The following is a 24,154-nucleotide window of genomic DNA, read 5'->3' on the forward strand; positions in this document are numbered from 1 at the left end:
CATGGTCTCTTGAGGACACCCACACGAGGCTCCTGGATCCTTAGCTGTCACCTCTTTTGGGCAGAGATCCACATCTTTCTCCCTCCTGACAGGCTGCATAGTTCCCTGCTTACACTGTGCTATTCCTACCAAGCCAGACTGTCTAAACGGGCCAGTGCTTTGGTTTCTTTCAGAAATCTTATGAACAGCATAATTGCCAACAGTTATAAGTTGCCAGGCAGCCCTTTATAAGAAAGCACATTTATTCTTCAGGTGAAAGCATTGCGGAGAAAACATTAAACAGTGTTTTTCAAAGATGATGTTTAGTTATGTCCACATCCCAAGTTTCCTGAAGGTATTGTTTCACATCAACTACGTCATCCATCTCCATTTTTGTTTTCCTGAAGCCACATCAGACTAGGGAAGATGCTGCCTTCCATACTCTTGATGTCAGGAGGGCATTTTTCTTCTGTCTGGGCAGAACCAAATCATTTAAAAGGTCTCCCAGGCTGTTCATCTCATTTTCTGTTACATCCAAAGGGTCCACGGTCTCTTCCCAGTGAAACTTGAGGTGGATTTTGGAGCGTATGATTTCTTCTTATGCATCTGCCGATATACAACCTCCTCCTAGGGTGTTAGCCCATTCCATGAGGTCTCTGTCTACCTTTATGGTATTACTTAAACACATTATCATTGCTGAGATGTGAAAGCTACTACTTGGACTTCGAAACATACTTTTTTCCAAGCATTATGTAGTGGTTCGTTCTTCTAGGTCGGATGCAGTCCTTGGGAGTGCAGAGTTGGCTTCAGCACTGGACTCTGATCCAAAGCTCCCTACTTCATGGATACTACTTGGAAATCACCTGAGGAGAAGCACCCAGAGGGATGCTACTCAAAGAAGAAGACAAGGTTACTCACAGTGTTCCCTCTAATTTTTGACAGGCCGTGTACGCAAAAAATTTCTTCTGTGCAAATTTGTGCGCCATGAGGCAAATGCGCCCAAGCAAGTAAAATGCTTATACATTTTAAAAGTTTTAATTTTCAATTTGTGTCAATTTATATGGGTTTTCAGATAGAGACATCATAAGTAAAAAAAGAGAAACAAGAGTTTGTGTTTTAAATTTAAAATTTTCTTTAAAAATATCAATAAATGATTATCAGCCAAGAATAAGATATGTAATTACAAATGCATTTTAATTTCCTTATTGGTCAAAATGTCAAAGACTGCTAAACTAACCTTACTGTTTTTCCCTGCGATCTTTTTCATTTGCCCATTCGGTATAAACTCTGTCCAGATCTATCAGTCCTCCATCCAGCTGGTAACTCTTAATACACATCAGCATGTCCAAATGATCTACTTGTAAACGATTCCATAGTTTGGTTTTTAGAGTGTTCATTAAGCTAAAGACACGCTCACAGTCTGCACTTGATGCTAGGAATGTTCCTCCAATATCCATCAACTTTGCAAGATCCTGAAACTGTTCGTTCTGGTGAGCAACTGTCACCATATCCAGAAAACTTAAAACTAATTGGCTTTTGATTCTTTCGGCTACTGCAAACTTGAAGTCGTACTGACTGACTATAACAATCTCTTCAGCAAGAAAGTCTTTGTATTTTGAACATAGGGATTTGACCTGATGAATTTCAAAATTGAAATCACACTTAACTATTGCTGCACAATCAAAAGCGGACCACTCCTGGACTTCATCCTCTGGAAACCCGTCTGTCAAATGTGCACACAAGATGTTTATGAAAGTTGTTATGGAAATGGTATCAGTTTCATTATTTTCTTGAGAGCTCATATCTAAGAGAGCCTTAAATTTGTCACTCCATAAGACTGAATCTCCAAGGTACTGTCTTCTGCTCTTGTTCAGTTTACCTTGGGCGAGGTGAAATGCTTCAAGAGGTGTAAGGCCCCGTTTCTGGAGCAGCGTGGATAGTGAAACCAGCTCCGACAAAACATCATTCAAAACATCTAATGTTATTCGGTATTCCATGGTATTCAGCTTTTTGTGGCGGTATTCAGCTTTTTGTGGCAGTATTTAGAAACTGGATCAGTATCTTTGTCTTGCTCAAAATATTCCAGAAGAGGATTATAGTTGTGAATAATTGCTCGAAGTGCAAAGTGCCTAGATAACCAGTGCACTTCACTGAGTGGCCTGAAAGCCACTGATTCGCATTCAGAAACATACACTATTTCCTGAAATTTGCATTTTCTCCTGGATGACTGACAGAACACCATGTAGACAGTTCTCATTAAGGTTTCGATGTCTCTTATCAGCTTGACCTCTTTCCATGCATCGGAAATCCCCCAAGTCTTCCCAATGTGTAATGCAATGTTGCTGGACTAAGTGTGGAATATCATGTTTCAGCTGAGCCGCTGCGCCATTGAGTTTGCCCAACATCACGGAGGCACCATCAGATGTGAACCTTACCATTTTCATTAGATCAAGTTGGTGTTTTTTATAAAAGTCTTTGATTGCAGACACTATTGAAACAGCATCACATTCTTGCAATCGTAATAGTCCACCAAACGAAGTTTTATAGTCTGCAGAATTTATGGATCTATATTTAAAGTAAAGTATCAAGTATCTGTTAGTGGATATATCAGTGCTTTCATCAACAGCTAGAGTATGACACATTGCTAATGCTATTTCATGCATGAGGTCGTTTTGGACAATGCAGTTGATAATTTCAAGAAATTCAAAAGCACAATTTTTACTTCTCCAGCTCGCTGGTATGCACACATACTTTTCAATATGGTCATTAATATCCTGAACAGAAAGCATTGAGCTGTTCATTTTAATAGCCAACAATACATTGTCAATAAGTACCTTGATTTCTTCTGGGTTTGAGTGCTTGCGTACCCCAGTTGCCGCCTCTGCTTTTCAGCTGGACTTTCAAGAATCATGCTAAGCAATCCGCACCGGAAGGAAGGGTTTTTGTTTCTAAGTCTTGTTACACCATCTAAATGAGACTTATTTGACAGATGACACTTTAAGAAATCCAACTTCCATACATCGTTCCACATTCTTCCTGTTGAAAATTCTTCCAGAGCTCTGGCATCTTGACAATATACACAAACCACTTCGTTGTCCTCATCATACGTGAATATTTCACAAAGTTTAACAGGCATTACACTATGTGACTTTGGTGTAACCGTCTCTATAGTCTCATCCAGCCATCCAGATTTAAATGAAGTCGCTGTTCTTTTACGCTTTTGACCTCTAGACAGTGACATTTTGGGATTGATTTTTTTTACCAGATTGGTTTATTTAAAATTAATACTTTTATTATATGGCTACTATTTCAATGCTCTTAACAGCATGACTCGACAAAAAGGCAAACGGGAGATCATTCAGATCAGGATACTGGAAGTTTGCGCATAGATCTGATCACGTCCATGTATCTGTGGCAAAAAAAGTGGGAAAATGGTAAAACATCATGAGTAAATGTATGAAGTCCAATGCCTTTGAAAGATTTCAATCATGAAAACAACACTTACCTTTGTTCATTTCTGGGAAATCTTTGCAGTTCCTTAGCAACTATGGCCAGGCATTTTGACTTATTCGCACGTACTTGAGTTTGTACACAGCCAAATGAACAGACTACAAGGAGATGTGTGGGTCCCCCCCCGCCCGACCGTCCCGACGTGATCAGCTTTCCACGTTAAAAATGCTGGCCGTGAGGGGTACGATTCATTGCCCTCCTTTCCCTTTCCCCCCCTTGCCAGCTAGTAGAATCTGGCTGTGTTGATAGATAGCGGGCGAACAATGTCAAAAGTTGCCCGTAAATATGGTGACCAGATCGCAAGAGTGAAATTTCAGGACACATTGGGTGAGCGGGGGGGAGGGGAGAAGAGAGCCACACAGCTCCCCTGCCCTGCCCTGCACCCCCTGAACCCACTATGTCCAGAGGCCCCCACAACCCTGCATATTTGACACAAATGCACAGTGCTGTGCACACCGCCACACCCCAGTTGCCCAGCACCCCACACAGAACCCCCCACTCGCTAGTTTCCCAATACACACAGATTTCTCCTCCCTCCCAGTGCTTTCCACACAGCCTCACCACCACAACTAAACAATGCCCCACACAGATGCCCAGTGCCCTGACACACACAAACCTCCCCCACTGCCCAGTGCCCTCCACACCCTCACAGCCCAGCACCTCCCACACACCTCCCAGACACTCACTCCACCACACCCTGCCCCCTTCCCTGGCTGCACTCACCAGCCCTGCTGGAGGTCTCTGGCTCCTAGGGTCAGAGCGGTGAGGGGTGGGGTCTCCACTTTCCATGTGCTGTGCCCACCACAAGTGTGAGCTCCGTGGCTCCCATTGGCTGGGAAAAGTGCCAATGGGAGCTGCCGGAGCCCCAGAGCGGGGCTTGCAGGTGCTGGCAGCATGCAGAGACCCTAAGAGCCAGCAGGTCCCTCTGGCTCTTAGGGTCGGATCTGGTTGGGTCGGGGGGGGAGGTGGCACCTGCAAGCCCCGCCCCTGCAGCTCTGATTGGACAGAAGGGAGCCGCCTGCACTGCAGGCTCCTGCCAGAGGGCGGGCGTGCCACTGGGAGCTGCCCCAGGAAGTGCCGCCACGCCAGCCCCGGGACTTTGGCGGTGATGGTGAGTGGGTGTCCTGACCAATGTGTGGTCAGGACGTGAGACAAATGTGCGCTCAGTGTTTCCCCATGTGCGCAGGGTTTAGAATCTGTGTGCGAGCGTGCACGCACACAGCTTAGAGGGAACAGTGGTTACTCACCTTGTGCAGTAACTGGAGATCCAGATGTGTGTCCTTATGGATTTTCCACTACCTTCCCTCCTTCTCCTTTGCATCAGAGTTTCCTATATGGTGGAGAAGGAACTGGGGCAAATTTGCCCGTGCAGCCCTTTCTATTTTTGGTCCGAGGCACGAGGATGAGTTGGACACGTGTAGTTCGAACGGGCACTGCTGTCGAAATTCTCCAATCAGAGACACCTGGAGTGCATGTGCACCTGAAGTGGAGCACTCACAGGGACATGCATCTCAAAGAACTCCAGTTACTTTGCAAGGTGAGTGACTTCTCCGTCTTGTGTAGTGAGTTCTATATACTATCTCCTTGCTTCCAGAGCAACAAGATGAGAAAATTCTCAAATACCATGAAAACTCATAACATCATGCCTCCATCATTCACGATTCAACTCGTCTCCTTTTTGTTAAAAAATGACCTACAAGGTGAAAAAAATCAGTTTGTGCCCATTATTGCTGCTTTATAATGTAGAAGGTGCTTAAAAGGTTTGTTTTCTGCTTGTTTTTTACACTGGAGATTTGAGTCATGTTGTGTTTGGAAAACTGTATGATTACGAGAGAACTAGTGAAATGATGACAACACAAGAGCCAAGAGAAGGAATGCAGAGGAAATGAGAGGGGAAAGAAATTTTAAATTGCTGTGTTAAAATTTTTGTGTGTGGGGTTAATACTTATTCTTCAGCTGACATTGGGAGAAAGGAATATTTTCCTCACTCTTCCATTAAAGTGTTCAAGTTCAAAATATATGATCTATAGGTCATTCAGCAAGATCTGGGAAGAACGGACTTGAGGTATCTCATATTTCTCAAGTATAAAACAAGCAGAAAAAACCTCAAACCCATCAGGCCTTCTTTTATATATAAGCGAAGAAAAAAAATCTCTCTGCAGGATTTTCAAACGACATCTTGTATATTTCTGTAGTCTTCCTTTCGTTTACATATTCCTCGGCTAATCTTACAGCCCCTGGAGGAGAAACTCACAGACTCTGTTTCTGTGGATTACGTTGTGCACAACAGTATAAAAATACACTGCCGTCTAGAACCCAGCTGATGTAGTAAAGGCGCAAGTGAGATGCGCATACCTATGTCAGAGGTGTAGTTAAGGTCCATGAGCAGAGTTATGGCAGTGTGGTTAAGGCATGGCAATGACTCATCTGGCACTCTCTCATTTTTTCTTTCTTGTTAGTGTCTTGATATCTTTCCTTTGAATCATGTAATCTTGGTTTTATTTTTATTTGTGCTAGTCTTAAAAGAAAAGCCCTAGAGGGGGGGAAAGAGGTGAGCAAAGGATTGTAGTGGAGGTGGCAGCAGCACAAGGGTGTATTCAGAAAGGTCTGGATGCACGTGATTAGAGCCCTGTGCAGATACAAAACTTGTACCCGCATCTGATCTGTGATCTGCAAAAATGGTCTATGGATATCCACATCTGTGGATATTCATGGATTTGCAGGGCTCTACACATGATCACAACCTTTTTTCTCCAGTGTGGACTCTGGCTGTTCTTTCCTCCTCTGATTGGCTGATTGCTTTGATCTCTTCCCTCACAGTCTCTGTACCTCAAGAAGAGTTTTGACCCTGAAAAGGGAGACGTGTCAGAGACTCAATGAAGTCCATAGCTATTGCTATTATGTGGAAGGTGCTTGGATACCAGTGATGGGTGGCACTATAAAACTCTAGGTAGATTCAATCCTTCCACTGCCAGACTCCATGCTTCTTCCATCTCTCCTGTCTTCTTCCCTCCCTTTCCTTCCTTTTCAATGTCCCCTGTCTTTTCCTGCCTCACCTTGTTTCCTATTAATTCACCTGCTGCACCATCCCCTCCCAAATATATATATATATATATATATATATATATATATATATATATATATATATATATATATATATATATATATACACAGTGATGAACATGGGACTAGTGGGAGGTATTTTCTGGATTGTGCCCTAAATGAGACCGATCCAATTCATGGGGAAATAGTGAAAATGCAAGAAGGCATGGAGATAATGTTGGTGAACTGCTCAGCATATGGAAAGCTCCACAAAAATAGGCCAAAAAGGGATTGAGAAGGACTTTGAACCATTTTTGAGAACTAATTTTGTTCTAGTTTGGACAACACCTTTGGCTCGCCCTCCCAAAGCACAATCCTATTGTACTTTTGTCTGGTCCTCCACTCCACTCTTCAAGGGCCTCCTTCCTGAGGGTTAGGAAGACCTTTACCAACTTTTCCAATTAAAAAATATACTGTGACTAAGTATAGTGTACATATGCCCTTTAAATTTTTAATTGTCTAGCTGTAAATCTAAATTTAATAGTGAATAAAGCACTTTAGAAAGTTGTGCTGACTGAATAAATTAAAATTGAAATTTCTTGAAAAGAACAGAGAATGCACTGATTGACATCGTTTTTGTGTTTGATCCGAGTTTACATCTGTTAGTAAATTTAAATGATGAATTAAATGGTATTTAAATGGCAGAGTGTGAGGGCATATCCTTTACATAATTACTTTAAATGCTTTTTATAGCTTCCGGATTTGTGCTTGTAATAGTAGCTTTATCACATTGCTACCTGACAGTCTGTGTGCTGTAATCCTGCCTTCATGATGGCTTTCACCTTGTTGAAGAGGACATTCATTAGATCTCCCTTTCAACCGATAGCGATAATTTTATCAAAGAGTACATAGTAACACTAAAATAACTTGAACAATGTGAGAAAATGTAACAGCATCTACAAGCAATCTTTACTTTCTTGAAGCATCTTATGACTGCCCCTGAATTCTTGATCTCGAAGTACCCATGGATGAAGGTAATTTTAATAAAGTCGTGGTATAATTTAGAGGCCACTCTTAAAATGTTGCATTTTTACATTTGAGAAAATATTTTTAAAAATATGATATGGTTTTGATGTGAAAATTTAATGGCACCAGAATGGTTAGAAATACCTTTCTGATGGTTTGGTGTCAAATCTGGGTTTAGTGTGATGGGATGTGAAGGCTATTAGTGATAGAGACCAGATAGTTTTGGCCAGCACTGGGCTCTATCTTCAAAGGTTGTAGAGCCCTTGAAAACTCCATGGCCTGCCTTGGAACACTGGCTCTGGGGGCTGCTCCTTATTCCAAGCAACTTGCAGCCCCATGTCTCTCACTGTATAAAGCTGGTTTTATTTTTATGTAGTCACCTGTACAAGACCCATGCCCTGAAGTGCAGACTGCACATCCTCTACTTCGACTGCTGTATATGGTAATTGCACTTTGGGGAGCATTCTCCAGGCCTTACAGATTTCCCAGCAGTGGGGGAGGAAATACTGGTTTTCATAGCTGACTAAGTCTGTTGAGGAAGCCTTAAACTGAGGTCTCCTAGCCGATCGTTTTGAAGGGGAATTCATTGTGTGAGAGCAAGCGGGCAATATACAGTCTCCAGCACTCCCTCTTCCCTAAACCAATGTATAGGTGAAGAGACAGGTTGGGGGTAAATAGTGAAACCTCCCATTTCTTAAGAGAGCTCTCATCTGTGGTGAGTAGCAGTAATAGTTATAGTGCCTAGGACCACAGTAACAACAGATCCCCTGTGCAGCCACACAAGGGGCCAGAGGAATGGGCTGTAAATTGGGAATGGGGCTGTTTTAATGGGTTGGGAGGTTTATATATGAGCCCTCCGTTGCCACCCATGTAACAGAGGGGTTGTTGATGTTGTTGAATTACCTGTGCACAGGGCAGGACTATTACACTGATAATAAATAAAAAGAAATACTCTTGGAGCAGAATGACTCTGTGCTCAGTCTCTTTACTTTACATGTCCCATAAGACCAGACATTTCCCCCTGCTGCTTTCAGCCCACAAGTAGGTCCTGCAAACATCCTAGAGGCACATGTGTTCCATAAACACCATTTACACCGCAGGAAAGTTATTGAATTTTCCAGAACCTGGATGTTTTAGCTGCACTGAATGAAGGATATTTTAACAACTCTTTGAACGGTTCCTCCTCATACAGGGTGTTTCATATCAGACACCCAACCAGCTTGATACATATAAACTTGCTGTTCTTCCACATTTGCGAGTGATTATTATTTCAAAATTGTGAATAATGAAATAATGAATTTATGGGAAAAGTTGGGCATGTTGCAAAGCGTGGTTCCACTACTACTTTGTTTTCGTCCTTGTCCCACATTTGATGCCTTAGCAGATCAAGATGTATGTATGTAATTGGTATATAAGGGACTTGCAGTAGCTTGTTATACGGAAAAAAAATGCACCGACTAACCCTCTACATCAGAAACGATGTAGCCTCAGTCAGCAATTTAAATATTTTTCCATTAGGGTGAGCTGGTTCCAGTGACTTTTGCTCCACTTTTCTTCCCTCTGAGTAGCCCTGCTGCTAGGTTTGGAAAGTGCTATACTGTAAAGTTGGAACCCTGGAAAAATAAAGACAAAAACCGCAAGAAGAAGTTCAAAAGAAATAAAGACTAAGAATGAAGTTTTCAAGCTATGTTCCAAGGCAAGGACTTTTCATCTTTAAACCTTTGAATTGTGAATCAAGGCAGTAAAACTTACTACTAGGTTAAAGTTTAAATGGCATAGAAAAGGTAGAAAAAAGATTAAACATATTCTGTCTGGACAGTGGAACAAAGACTTTGAATCCTTGTCTATGCACCTGTCTATAGAGTATCTAAGTTCCAGGAGTCCCACAGAGGACATGCGATGAGCACTCTTATTGTTCGTATTAAGAACTGAAGTAATTGAAAGGAAAAGTAAGGTAAGGAAAATCAGAAATCAGATGTGACTGCCTGTATGGTTAAAAAATAATTTAAAGGGAAAGGGACTATCAAGCAGTTCATATTATGGAAATACGACCATTGAAGATAAAATAAAAAAAGTCTATTATTCTTTGGAAGAGTTTTTTCTCTCCAAGACTTAAATATCATTTGAAAGCCAGCAATGTTCACTGAGTTGCTTACTGGTCAGTTGTAAGAGAATCTTTCAAATATATATTTTTATTTAGTTTTTGAATTGATAACGTCAAAGTTGGATGCTGAAGCATGGGAGGAGGGTTTTTTTTTAATTAAAGTAAATTTGAAAGTCTTTGGAATTGAGTAAACATGTTACAATTTTATGATCTACTGCATTAAACTTCCTTCAGCGGCCTTTTTAACACAGCTTTCTAATTCCAAATTTACCTTTATGGAACAGCTCCGTGTTGATAGAAGAGTAATAAATGTAATGTTTCACAATCTGAGTTAATAAATTGTGGTATTCCCTCAGGTCTGAGTTCTTCTGGAGTTGTCTATTTCACAAAAATCTCGTCTGCCAATTCAGCTGTCTGCTACGTGGGAAACAGGGTTATTAGAACATGCATTTTAAAGAAACACATGGACATAGAGAGATTTTTCTTAAACAAATGAGGGCTTTGAATCATGATGAATGCAAAGCTCCTAAATTCTGGATCACATCTGTTTAATGGAGAAAAAGATAGTATACAAAGAGAGAGGCGAATACTTTTAAAAGTGCATTATGTGTAATGTTGACATCAGATACTGGTGTGTAACCGTAGTTTGCAAAATCAGCTACTATGACAATAGTTACAAGATGTTTGGAGATGCGCCCCCATGTATCTAAGATCAATATTGAACACTACATGTTGAATAAAAACTTATACCAGGTAAGGATGCATGTCTGGTGTTTGGATCTTCTAATGTATTCTGTTATGTGGTGGATTTTATTTTTCCCTGGTTTGTTTGTTTTTTTTTGAGGAGTAAATAAGGCCCAGTCTACATTAGGGAAGTTTGCTCTTCTGTAGCTAATTTGGTACAGTTAGGCTAATGTAATTCCCCAACATAGACATGTTTCACTAGTATAAAGTTGGGTTTACTTCAGTGTGAATTACGTGTCTAGTTTAATTTAGGGATGTGCATCAGTGTAACTACATCAATCATTGCTTCAGTGAAAATTTCTCTAATGTAGACCGCTTCAGATTTAATGTGGAAATTTAGAATATTATAGTATTTTAACTGATTAAAACTTTAGTTAACCATTCTGGGGATATAGACATGTATTTTGGGTGTGTATAGTTATCTATAAATTAACCAAATATCGTTTCAAATGTATTTAAACTTTTTATTTAACTGACATGCAGATGTTCAATTGAGTCTTGTCAGAAAAATATATTATGATGTTGTTTAAAATCTGGTTGCTTTTGCTTTTGGGGAAGAAGGTGAATTAGTCATTTGAAAGTCCATCTTAAACATTACTGTGACTAGGTTTTTATAAGCAATTGTGCCTTCCAGTCTACCTGACCTAAGTGCTGGAAATAATTTTCCTAATAATTTTATTAAGATTTTCCATGACTCAATTTCCACACAAGTATTCCTTTATTAGTCCAAAACCAAGTGTTGATTACATCCAAAATACCAATATAAATATATACTTACAGTCTTTTATTCTATATCCTAGCCACAATACTGTTATTAGTATTGGCCAAAATAGTTGCAACAGAATCCGGTCTGGGAGATACCTTCCCATCATGGTGTGATTCAGGAGGGGTAAGGAAAAGCTCTGACAAAGAAACCCCTACAAAACCTTGCTTTTTTTACATTATAACAAACAAGTACAATCATTGCTAGTTATTAACTAAGACCAGATGAAACAGTGAAATCTGCTCTCTTTGTGATTTTCTTCTGGTCTAACTTTGCCATATTTCTGCCTAATTAAACAAACCAATTTTTTACTGCACTTGGGGGTACCCAATTAACCATAGTTTTTTAAATTTCTATTTCCTACACCCAAACCTTAAATAAGATTACACTGATATTCCCAGGGTCTCTACAATTTTAACACAAACAATCCCCTTTCTCATGAGTTCATTCTTTTTTGGTCACATGTTTTGAACCAATTATCCATGCCAACATCTGATCTCAATTTAAAATCATAGTTCACCCATGTCTAACGTAGGACTATATTCCTAAAAGGGGGTTTTGTTTCAAAAGTCCAGTATTTCTAAGTTTGAACTCAAATGAATTTGAACTCAAATTAACGGCGTTTCACAGTTGGGTTAAATTATTCGTGCTACTCAGTCATTTTTTTGCAACAGCGGTTCTCAATCTATGGGTCGGGACCCCAAAGTGGGTCACGGCCCCATTCTAATGTGGTTGCCAGGGCTGGTTTAGAATTGCTGAGGCCTGAGACCAAAGCCCAAGGGCTTTAGCCCTGGGCATCAGGACTCCTGTTACAGGCCCCCTGTAGGGTTGCCAACTTTCTAATCACACAAAACCGAACACCCGTGCCCCACCCTTTCTCCGAGGCCCCATCCCCGCTCACTCTATCCTCACTTGACTCTGTCGCTCACTCTTCCCCACTTTCACTTACTTTCACTGAGCTGGGAAAGGGAGTTCGGGTGCAGGAGGGGGTATGGGCTTTGGGCTGGGACTGCAGGCTCTGGGGTGGGGCTGGGGATGAAGGGTTTGGGGTGTGGGAGGGGACTCTGGGTTGGACCAGGGGGTTCGGGTGTGGGGTCCCAGCAGAGCTTACTGCAGCTCTGAGGAAGTGGCCACCAGATCCCTGCAGCCTCTAGGTGCATGGGCAGGCAGGTGGATCTGCATGGTGCCGCCCCCCACAGTGCATATTGGTCGCAGTTTCTGGCCAATGGGAGCTGTGGAGCTGGTAGTCAGGACGGGGGCAGTGTGTGGAACCTCCCAGTCCATGGCTGCCCCAGCACCTAGGGGGCCACAGGGACCTGGGGGCTGCTTCCAGGAGCAATGCAGAGCCTGCCTTAGCCCTGGGACTCTGCTCCACTGTTGACCGGACTTTTAACAGCCTGGCTGGCGGTGCTGACTGGAACTGCCAGGGTCCCTTTTTGACCAGGCATTGCAGTCGAAAACCAGACTCCTGGCAACCCTAGCCCCCTGCCTGGGGATGAAGCCCTTGGGCTTCGGCTTTGGCCCCCTCCCCACTAGGGGGCTTGGGCTGGCTCAGGCTTCAATCCCCACTCCTCGGGTTGCATAGTAATTTTTATTGTCCAAAAGGGTCATGGTGCAATGAAGTTTGAGAACCCCTGTTTTACAACAACCAAAGTTTCTAAAGTACTTTGGGATGAAAAGTGTTTATATTTTTTGAATGTATTATTCATTGCATTGTCTAGCCTTAAAAGATTAAAGGTGGGTAAATCAATTAACAAGAGGTTTGTTAGATATTTGTTATATCTTGTGTAGTGGTAGTCTCATACAATTGGCATCTTAAAAGACGTGGCTGAAAATTCATGCTTTTAAACCTATTTTAGTTTATTTTCAAGTACAGTATATTCTAGACACACTATCATTAATTTACAGAATTTGATTGTGTATTGTACATCATGTCACTTGGTCTTCATTTGTTAGTGTGTGCGTGTTATTTGTTACTTGTGTCTCAGCTCACTGTGACACCCAGTACATGAACATGAAAAGGTACTCTTTCCAAACCTGACACTCTGTATTGGGTTACGTGGCTGATGCCTATCGGACACAGTAATGGGCACATATTTTAAGGAATCAAAGTCTATCCTGTGGTGTTAGATATAAGAATCTAGAGCAGCGGTGGGCAACCTGCAGCCTGTCAGGGTAATCCGCTGGCGGGCTGCGAGACAGTGTTTACGTTGATTGTCGGCAGGCACGGCCGCCCACACCTCCCAGTGGCTGCAGTTCACCGTTCACGGCCAATGGGACTTGTGGGAAGCGGCGGCCAGCACATCCCTGCAGCCCATGCCGCTTCCCGCAACTCCCATTGGCCGGGAATGGCAAACCGCGGCCACTGGGAGCTGCGGGCAGCTGTGCCTGCAGATGGTCAATGTAAACACTGTCACGCAACCCGTCAGTGGATTATCCTGATGGGCCACGTGCCTCAGGTTGCCCACCATTGATCTTGAGAGAGAAATAGGTAGTAACATTCACCAATATGAGACAGTATATCACTTCCTGCTCTTATGCAAGGGAGTATGTTGTGCCCTATCTCCTTAGTATAAATTTATTTCTCAAAGTCAGCTGGAACTGGCAGATTAGACTGTTCTGTATTAACTTCAGTATGTCTCCTGAGCAGAATAGTTTTGAACTGCATACAGTCATGAACGCAGGATAATTAACCATTGGTATAACTTACCTAGGGAAGTGGTTGATTCTTTGTCACTTTAAATCATGACTTCAAGACTGGATGCCTTTTTAAAAGATATCCTAGTTCATCCAAAAGTTGCTGAACTCAACGCAGGAATTGCTAAGTAAAATTCTGTGCCCTGTGTTATACAGGAGGTCAGACTAGGTGATATTCTGGTGAAGATGCTTTAAGCCAACTAGAGGGAGTTCTGCTGTCTGCTTAATAACTCCTGCCTCTGTGAGAGGTTGTAGCTATATCGGCAGAAGAAGCTGTCCCGCCGATATAGCACTGTTTACATAGACACTTAGGTTGGTATAATTTATGTCACTCTGGATGTGAATTATTCACACCCCTTAGCAACGTAAATTATACTGAAGTAATTTGCAGTGTAGACATAGCCTTAGAGAGAGAGAATGCTTCTCTGTCCTGTAGATTGAGGTTCAGAGACAGCCTTTGGTGCCTTGGACCTTCACCCAGGCTGTCTGCTTTCAGTGATCTTTTTGCTTCCTCCTGTAAAGTAATTCGTACCCTCTTCCCTCACACAGTAGAGGAGGAGACTGGATCTTAAGCAACTTTTGCACTTTCATAGTTTAGGAAGTTTCTTGCAATCTCTAGCATTTAGTTTGGCTCCATAAAGGACACTGGGACTTGGTGGTTTTGACCAGTCATTTTAGTGAGGCTTCCATCCATATGACTTTGCATGCTACCTTCTGATCTCAGTCCAGTTGTGACACTGGCCCATTGTTTAGGAGCACCTCAGTCTGTGATCGCTATACATATCTGCTCTTCGTTCACATACAGAAAGCTTTAAGTATGGCACAGTCAATGTAGTTGTGTGACCATAATGACCACAGCATCTACCAGTGGTGAACCCTTACAGAGATGGCCCTGTAGGCACAGTTCTACTCAAAGAAAGCAGTCCTGTGCCAGAGCACCGAGGAATCTCATATCTATATACAATTGATAGTAGAGGTTAGTAAACTGCAAAATAAGTGATTACAAAAGTATACCTGCATAGATTTATTTAGGTTAAAATGCACCACAGAAATAGTTAGAAATTGTGGCTCATTTGAAAGCAAAGCAAATGGTATCTTAAACGGGGGGGAAAAATTGCCATCAATTAGACATATGTGAATTAGAAGTCTGCAGTTTGCAAAATGTGATCATATTTAAAAAATACATATGACTGTTTTTTTTAGCATCTGGCTGAGTGACCGTACACAAATATTTGAAATTTAGCCTTTTGTGATACAAGTGTAGAATATTGTGCTCTTTCCTATTATTTTGCTTCAATTGGAATTGATGCTGCTATAGAAGCACTGTAGTTCTTTTTTACGTTCCGTGCCTGTACAGTTCTAAAGGAGCCTGCAGGCTATCTATTGTAGTTAGCCTCTCGCAACACTTGGGGCCCAGTTTTGAAAGGCTTGTGCATTAAAGAGACATTTTTCTTATTTCCTACATGTTTGCAATGTTGCTCCATGAAGATGTTTATAAATTTTATTTTAGCATAGCTTAATACTATTTTTTTTAAATGAAATATATTGAACTTAATAGATGAGACCTGTTTTTTTATTTAGTGTGTCTGCTCAGATTGTATAGCATGAGTCTGCATGGGTGTAGGTAATGAAACAAATTATATAATGTTTTTGTCGTGCCTATCTTCTGTTTTCTGGACTTGACTAAGGCTTGCAACTTCAAAGGTAAGGTAAGGCTTCCCTTTTGTGTTCAGATAGTGTGACTAAACTATTATGGCTGGCATTTCTGTGGAAGACTTGTGAGGCTTGTCCTTTGTTTTAATCTTTAAGTATCTTAGGAGTCATCCATAAAGGATATAGGCAGCAGGGGAGTTGAGGTCTTATGGACAGTTGGTGGAGGGGGCAGAGTAAAAATTCTGGAAAAATCTGCAGAGATCCTTTCAGGATTTCCACTTTGTTCCCTTTGGCTGTAACAAATCTTTGAAAATGGTGCTGTGGAAGTGGGTAAATGAAAGAGAACTACATGGGGCTAAGGAATGGCGATGTTCTTTTGGGAGTTCAAGGCATTTATACAGCTTGAGAAAGAGAGTGGAGAGCTCAGTATTTGATAAAATCTACTGGAGCCCTCTAATTTGTTGGTAATAAAAAAGGAAAAAATGGGGGGGAAAATTATGTTATTCCCTTGTTTAATTTGCTAGACTGGCACTAATTCTTCAGTTCACTTACTGTATTAGTTAATTTTAATATCTACTCTGCATTCTTGATTTCAACAGGGGAGAGGGTGGATGCTGAGGGTAAAAGGGTACAGGATTGGAGGGGTGAGAGAAAGGCGCTTGGTAGCAAATTGTGCAGTCCCCTTTTCACAGCTATACTGGAATCCCATGTAATTTTGTTGTTTCATGTGCTTTAAATTGTGGGTTTGAGACCCTGTTTTATTGTAGCTTCAACAAAATCATTTTTATTGGAAACTTTATGAAAATCGGTGGAGACTCTAAAATGAGAGAGAAACACGTGCTTAGACAAAATAAAATGGAAAATATCAGGTTCTAATTTTATAGTTACTGAATGTTTCAAGCTTACTTAAATGTACAGAATGGTGGAAGATAGTTTCTTCATTGATATAAATTCTACTTGCTAACAAACAACTCCATATTTTTGGTATCTGCTCATTCTAGCAATGTTTCTTGAATTTCTGTTACAGCCATAAATGGTCATATGAGTAGCTTGTATCCAATCAAGATATCAGTGGGAAGTTTTGAGGGCAGACCGTTTGCAGAATCAGGCCTTTCAAACAAAAGTTTTTCTATATTTGCAAGTAGGAAACACAAAAATGTTTTCAGTAATTTTATTTACGCTTTTCCCGAACGAAACAGAGAGCAGAAACCAAAACAAACCTGAACACATTTCCTTGTAAGTATTTATTTTTATGTAGAAGAATAGAGGCATCTTAATCATAAATGCTCCTATATTTGTTCATCAACGTATTGACAGGCGTGCAGGTAATCTGTTAAAACAAACACCATGAATACAGTGAGGAGGGAGGGCGTTGCTGACTGCGAGGGGGTGAAAGTGCTTCAGTATGGCAAAATCATATTTTAATTACCTGATACTCTGAGGAGTAACAGGCTGTGTTATGGCAGGTCTCTTATTTAATGCTGGTGAGGTTTTTTTGTGATGTGATTGCCATAAAATATATTTGTTTGTGCACAAGAAATGGTATACATTCCATTTAGTGTGTTTGTTGTCCTTTTGCACTGAAAGAAGGTGGGTTTATTTTAAAATTCTAAATCTCTTACCAGTCTAAAATCTGCCCAAACAGCATTTATACCAGTGACTTGCATGACAAGAGTTCTTTGTGAAGGAGCAAATGTGCAGCAGTCTCCCTATTATACAGTTAAACTTTCTGTGCATAAATCATTTTAGTAGATTGGGCCAGTAGAGAATTGCGTATAGTACACTGTGTGAGATTTAATATTATGCTATATGTGATGTTGGAACTTAATTCCAAATGCAAAAACTAGTGTAATATGCATTTGAAGGTTGATTCTACTACACTGTGTTTAGCATGATGTTTATGGTGCCAGCTTTCTATACTTGTAGGTTCTTATGCAATTAAAAGCTTCTAAATTTCTTAATAGATATCTGTAACATTGACGTTTTAACTTGGCGTAGAACAATCTTAAAACACTCAGTCATGCACCAGTGAAGTCAATGGGAGCAGAATCAAGTTCTCAATTTCTATGAAGGCTTCTTTAAATTCAGCAAAACTATATAGCCTGAATTCAGTAACTAGGGTTTTACAAAGAGTCAGTTGGTGGCACTGTAATAAGGAGAGGTGGCTAATTGGACCATTTCCATCTAATTACATTTCCAGCAAGTCAGTGCAAGATCTTCTGAAAAGAGTTAACTAATTTCTGTGCGCTTCTTCAAAGTCAATACTGTCATTAATTAATAATACTTTCACTTTTCCTGTACTCTCAGCCTGTGTGGTGATTTTTTCAGAAGGTGCAAGAAGAGATGTTTTTGTTAGTCGAGGCAGTTAGTCCTTACATAACCTGAATTATAAGGATTAGACTAGCGTCTGCCCTCAGTTTGTCATCTCTCTCTGAGTCTGCCTGAGAATTAAGATTTTTGATGATTTAATTCTGGGGCCAGATCGTTGGCTGGTGTAAATCAGGATAGCTTCATTGAGTTCAAAGATGACATGATTTTACACCAGCTGTGGATAGTTTCTAAAGTCTGTGCCCCCTTTAAGTAATTTGAATCAGGTAAATTGACTGCAGGCCTTAATATGGCTAGCTCCGTCGTCTTGAATGGCTTGGGAGAAGTATCAGAGGTGGAATTTGGAAGTTTAGGGTTGGGCTCCTTGTGGATTGGTGAGCTGAAGAGCAGTGTCTGGTCAGCAGACAGCAGTATGGGGAGCCTGCTAATGGTGGTTGTTCTGCTGCTCTAAACCTCCAGCTGAGGAGGAAGATGGGCCATAAACCCAGGAGGAGATTCTTTGGCCGTTAGGAGGCCAGGTGGGAGAAGTGAATCTCAGAAGTAGGATGTCTGTGGCCCAGGGCAGAACGTTGAGTTGAAGGCAGTGGAAGAGTGTATATTGGGGTCAGCCGGGTGCTAGAGCAGTGGTAGGCAGCCTGCGGCCCATCATGGTAATCCACTGGTGGGCTGCCAGACAGTTTGTTTACATTTGCACAGCTGCCCGCAGCTCCCAGTGGCCGCACTTCACCGTTCCTAGCCAATGGGAGCTGCGGGAAACAGCGCAGGTCGCAGGGACATGCTGGCCGCTGCTTCCCACAGCTCTCATTGGCCAGGAATGGCAAACCGCAGCCACTGGGCACTACGGGCGGCCATGCAAACGTAAACAAACTGTTTGGTGGCCCACCAGCGGATTATCCTGATGGACCACAAGTTGCCCACCACTGTGTTAGAGCCTTTACAGCTGAAGCTTGTGGCACTTGCCTCTGCTGTAGGTAATCTGAGGCGTTACTAAACTGTGGCAGGACAAGATTTGGTACCATGACACTGCAGAAGACCCCATGTGTGGGTGACATTGACACTTAGGTTTGCACCTGATGCACCGTCTTCCATGCTACATTTTATTTATTTAGGATTTATATTATTTAAAAGGAGTAGAAAACTTAGAAAACACAATTTTAATGAATAAGTCCTAGCACTTTCCTCCCATGACCTCCTTAGAGAGATGATAAACGGAAGGCAGAGGCTAGTCCACTTTTTTTATGAGGGGTTCTTAAGGTCTAATGGACCAAAGTAACAAGATGTCTCTCTTCTCTCAGCTTCTTGGAAAATACCTCACATATTGAGAAGAGGGCTAGTGAGGAGGGCTTTAAACTAGGTTCACCGGGGGAAGGAGACCAAAGCCCTGAGGTAGGTGGGGAAGCGGGATACCGGGAGGGAGCACGAGCAGGAGCGTGTGAGAGGGGAGGGCTCCTGCCTCATACTGAGAATGAGGGGCGATCAGCGGGTTATCTCAAGTGCCTATATACAAATGCACAAAGCCTGGGAAACAAGCAGGGAGAACTGGAGGTCCTGGCAAAGTCAAGGAATTATGATGTGATTGGAATAACAGAGACAGGGTGGGATAACTCGCATGACTGGAGTACTGTCGTGGATGGGTATAAACTGTTCAGGAAGGACAGGGAGGCCAGAAAAGGTGGGGGAGTTGCATTGTATGTAAGGGAGCAGTATGACTGCTCAGAGCTCAAGTATGAAACTGCAGAAAAACCTGAGAGTCTCTGGATTAAGTTTAGAAGCGTGAGCAACAAGGGTGATGTCGTGGTGGGAGTCTGCTGTAGACCACCGGACCAGGGGGATGAGGTGGACGAGGCTTTCTTCCGGCAACTCGCAGAAGCTACTAGATCGCACGCCCTGGTTCTCATGGGCGACTTCAATCATCCTGATATCTGCTGGGAGAGCAATACAGCGGTGCACAGACAATCCAGGAAGTTTTTGGAAAATGTAGGGGACAATTTCCTGGTGCAAGTGCTGGAGGAACCAACTGGGGTGGAGCTCTTCTTGACCTGCTGCTCACAAACTGGGAAGAATTAGTAGGGGAAGCAAAAGTGGATGGGAACCTGGGAGGCAGTGACCACGAGATGGTCGAGTTCAGGATCCTGACACAAGGAAGAAAGGAAAGCAGCAGAATATGGACCCTGGACTTCAGAAAAGCAGACTTTGACTCCCTCCGGGAACTGATGGGCAGGATCCCCTGGGAGAATAACATGAGGGAGAAAGGAGTCCAGGAGAGCTGGCTGTATTTTAAAGAATCCTTATTGTGGTTACAGGGACAAACCATCCCGATGTGTAGAAAGAATAGTAAATATGGCAGGCGACCAGCTTGGCTTAACAGTGAAATCCTTGCTGATCTTAAACACAAAAAAGAGGCTTACAAGAAGTGGAAGATTGGACAAATGACCAGGGGTGAGTATAAAAATATTGCTCGGGCATGTAGGAGTGAAATCAGGAAGGCTAAATCACACCTGGATTTGCAGCTAGCGAGAGATGTTAAGAGTAACAAGAAGGGTTTCTTCAGGTATGTTAGCAATAAGAAGAAAGCCGAGGAAAGTGTGGGCCCCTTACTGAATGAGGGTGACAACCTAGTGACAGAGGATGTGGAAAAAGCTAATGTACTCAATGCCTTTTTTGCCTCTCTCTTCATGAACAAGGTCAGCTCCCAGACTACTGCACTGGGCAGCACAGCATGGGGAGGAGGTGGCCAGCCCTCTGTGAAGAAAGAAGTGGTTTGGGACTATTTAGAAAAGCTGGATGTGCACAAGTCCATGGGGCTGGATGCGTTGCATCCGAGAGTGCTAAAGGAATTGGTGATGTGATTGCAGAGCCATTGGCCATTATCTTTGAAAACTCATGGCGATCAGGGGAAATCCCGGAAGACTGGAAAAAGGCTAATGTAATGCCAATCTTTAAAAAAGGGAAGAAGGAGGATCCTGGGAACTACAGGCCAGTCAGCCTCACCTCAGTCCCCGGAAAAATCATGGAGCAGGTCCTCAAGGAATCAATTCTGAAGCACTTAGATGAGAGGAAAGTGATCAGGAACAGTCAGCATGGATTCACCAAGGGCAAGTCATGCCTGACTAATCTAATTGCCTTCTATGATGAGATAACTGGTTCTGTGGATGAAGGGAAAGCAGTGGACGTGTTATTCCTTGACTTTAGCAAAGCTTTTGACATGGTCTCCCACAGTATTCTTGTCAGCAAGTTAAAGAACTATGGGCTGGATGGATGCACTACAAGGTGGGTAGAAAGTTGGCTAGATTGTCGGGCTCAACGGGTAGTGATCAATGGCTCCATGTCTAGTTGGCAGCCGGTATCTAGCGGAGTGCCCCAAGGGTCGGTCCTGGGGCCGGTTTTGTTCAATATCTTCATAAATGATCTGGAGGATGGTGTGGATTGCAGCCTCAGCAAGTTTGCAAATGACACTAAACTGGGAGGAGAGGTAGATACGCTGGAGGGTAGGGATAGGATACAGAGGGACCTAGACAAATTGGAGGATTGGGCCAAAAGAATTCTGATAAGGTTCAAGGAGGACAAGTGCAGAGTCCTGCACTTAGGATGGAAGAATCCAATGCTCCGCTATAGACTAGGGACCGAATGGTGAGGCAGCAGTTCTGCAGAGAAGGACCTAGGGGTGACAGTGGACGAGAAGCTGGATATGAGTCAACAGTGTGCCCTTGTTGTCAAGAAGGCCAATGGCATTTTCGGATGTATAAGTACGGGCATTGCCAGCAGATTGAGGGACGTGATCGTTCCCCTCTATTCGACATTGGTGAGGCCTCATCTGGAGTACTGTGTCCAGTTTTGGGCCCCACACTACAAGGAGGATGTGGAAAAATTGGAGAGAGAGTCCAGCGAAAGGCAACAAAAATGATTAGGGGTCTGGAACACATGATTTATGAGGAGAGGCTGAGGGAACTGGGATTGTTTAGTCTACAGAAGAGAAGAGTGAGGGGGGATTTGATAGCTGCTTTCAACTACCTGAAAGGTGGATCCAAAGAGGATGGATCTAGACTATTCTCAGTGATAGCAAATGATAGGACAAGGAGTAATGGTCTCAAGTTGCAGTGGGGGAGATTTAGGTTGGATATTAGGAAAAACTTTTTCACTAGGAGGGTGGTGAAACACTGGAATGCGTTACCTAGGGAGGTGGTGGAATCCCCTTCCTTAGAAGTTTTTAAGGTCAGGCTTGACAAAGCCCTGGCTGGGATGATTTAGTTGGGGATTGGTCCTGCTCTGGGCAGGGGGTTGGACTAGATGACCTCCAGAGGTCCCTTCCAACTCTGATATTCTATGATTCTAAGATAGAAAAAGTACAGTGGATCCCTTGGCAAGACTGAGGCCTTATTTTATGTTTTCTGACGGATTGCTTGAGCACTACCTTGCTCCTCAGTGAATAACAGGTTAACTTCAGCTCCGCTTAATCCTTTCTTTATGCAGACTAGCAGTTGACTGCTTTCAAGATGGGAGAGTTCCTTGGGATAGTCAGGTTCCATACCCAAGCGTTATTTTCCTCATTATAAACATTAGACCTTGAGCAGATGACTTTGCTGACTGCAATTGGTTATTTCTTTTTCTTCTGATCCAGTCACTTGCATACCTTTAACATCTATGTTCTGGGCAAGATTTATTAAGGAATCACAGTAGTAGGACAAATAGTTTTTTAGTAGGACAAATAGTGTTTGTAATATACTTGTAGTTTTTTCTTCTTTTCCTCCTTTACTTCTTTCCCACCGCTTTCTTCCGCGGTGTTCTTCTCCTTCCTCCTCTCCATTCAGTTTGCACTAAATTTATTTTTTCTTATTTTTTCTCTTTTTTAGGTAAACGGTTGCAAGAATGGATTTCTGTTATCCTTTGCATCATCTTGGTCACAGTTGACTTTCTGCTCCTGTTAATCCATTTTTCAGCAAATCATCTTTATAAAATAATAGCAGGTATAGGTAAGTATTTCAGTTTTTAACCCTCAGCATATTTTAAAATTATCAATACGCACAGTTCAAATCTTCACATTTTGCAGCAATGTGGCAGATATTGTTGTAAATGTGTTTTTAATTAACTGTAAGAATGGCAAAATCAGAAATGTAGAGAAATTCAGAACTAAGGTTGGTACTGCAACTACCCCGATACACAGTAATATAGCAGTATTGTTCTAGGCCAGAGGATTTGAATAAACTACTATGTTTTGTATTTTTGAAATAGCAGGATATAGAATTATAGGCCCCAATCAGCAAAGCAGTTATGTGCATAACTTATGTATGTGTATATATAAAAACACTGAGAAAGGATCAGTGGATTCTATTATCACATTTACTATTCAGATGAATTGGTGTCTATACAGTGTCTTTTCCACCATAATTAGCATTCACTAGATGACATTACCACAGGCTTATAGACTTTCTGGACATTGTTTTAATGCCACATCTAAGTTGCTCTTTGTGGCATATGGTTTGTGAAATTTTCATCTGTGGCACTTGAATATATTGAAATAATGAGAAAAGGAGGGAAGAAATCCTGAACTTTAGTGCAATCCTTGAAAGAGTGTTTTGCTGATATTTTCATGAAGGGGAGAAACTTGTTAGAAACTTGTGTAGTAGAGGATGCCTTTGTGTGGAACAGATGTGCAAGAGTATTTTGGGATGAACATGTTAAAGACAGAATTACATTATTGCACCCTCTTTTAATCACTTTTCCCCCCCTGCCATCTCAGGTGTTGCAGATCTGTGACATGCTGGCAGTGTACTCAATTGCATGCTGGCAGTGTACTCAATTGGGAAACTGTCAGGTTAAAAGGTAGACTTGTATATTTAATAACATGTGTGAGCTATGTTATTTTCCTCTCTTCCAGTTACATAGTTTCTTTGTGGTTTTATAAATATTTCACCAGCATTTCTAAAGTCTATTTCATCCCTCTTTTAAACATATTAAATATAAATGTAGCAACAAATTTATGGCAAGTCTGTCTGTAGTAACACAAACTCAAAACTTCCACTGAAAAATAAAAAGAATTGGTTTATTATAATTTATTTGTATCTATATTAATTGTTTTGCCATCTGTACTGTCTGCACTGTCATACTCCAAATACTAAGGTACTTAGAGTGCCTAATTCCACTGGTCTAGAAGAACCAATCAACCTCAAAGTCTATTTTAATGCCTCAACTGTAAATGAGAACCTGACGTACAAACATAGGCATTCTCAGGGTGCTATACAGATTTCATTTCAGGTGTCCATTTAGAGCAGTAGCTATTCCTCTCTAGTGAAGCCGACTGGCTTTGCAAT

General features: G+C 41.9%; 1 protein-coding gene across 1 annotated transcript in view; it reads left to right on the plus strand.

Moving 5' to 3' along the window:
- The window catches only part of LOC140896499 (plasmanylethanolamine desaturase 1-like), a 77,503-nt gene that overhangs the window by 18,754 nt on the left and 34,595 nt on the right, over positions 1 to 24,154 (plus strand). The window contains exon 3 of the mRNA XM_073308424.1: positions 22,697 to 22,816. Within this exon, the coding sequence (XP_073164525.1) occupies positions 22,697 to 22,816 (120 nt within the window). The remainder of the gene's footprint in view (positions 1 to 22,696; positions 22,817 to 24,154) is intronic.

This window comes from Lepidochelys kempii, chromosome 12 (assembly GCF_965140265.1).
Source record: "Lepidochelys kempii isolate rLepKem1 chromosome 12, rLepKem1.hap2, whole genome shotgun sequence".
NCBI lineage: Eukaryota > Metazoa > Chordata > Testudines > Cheloniidae > Lepidochelys > Lepidochelys kempii.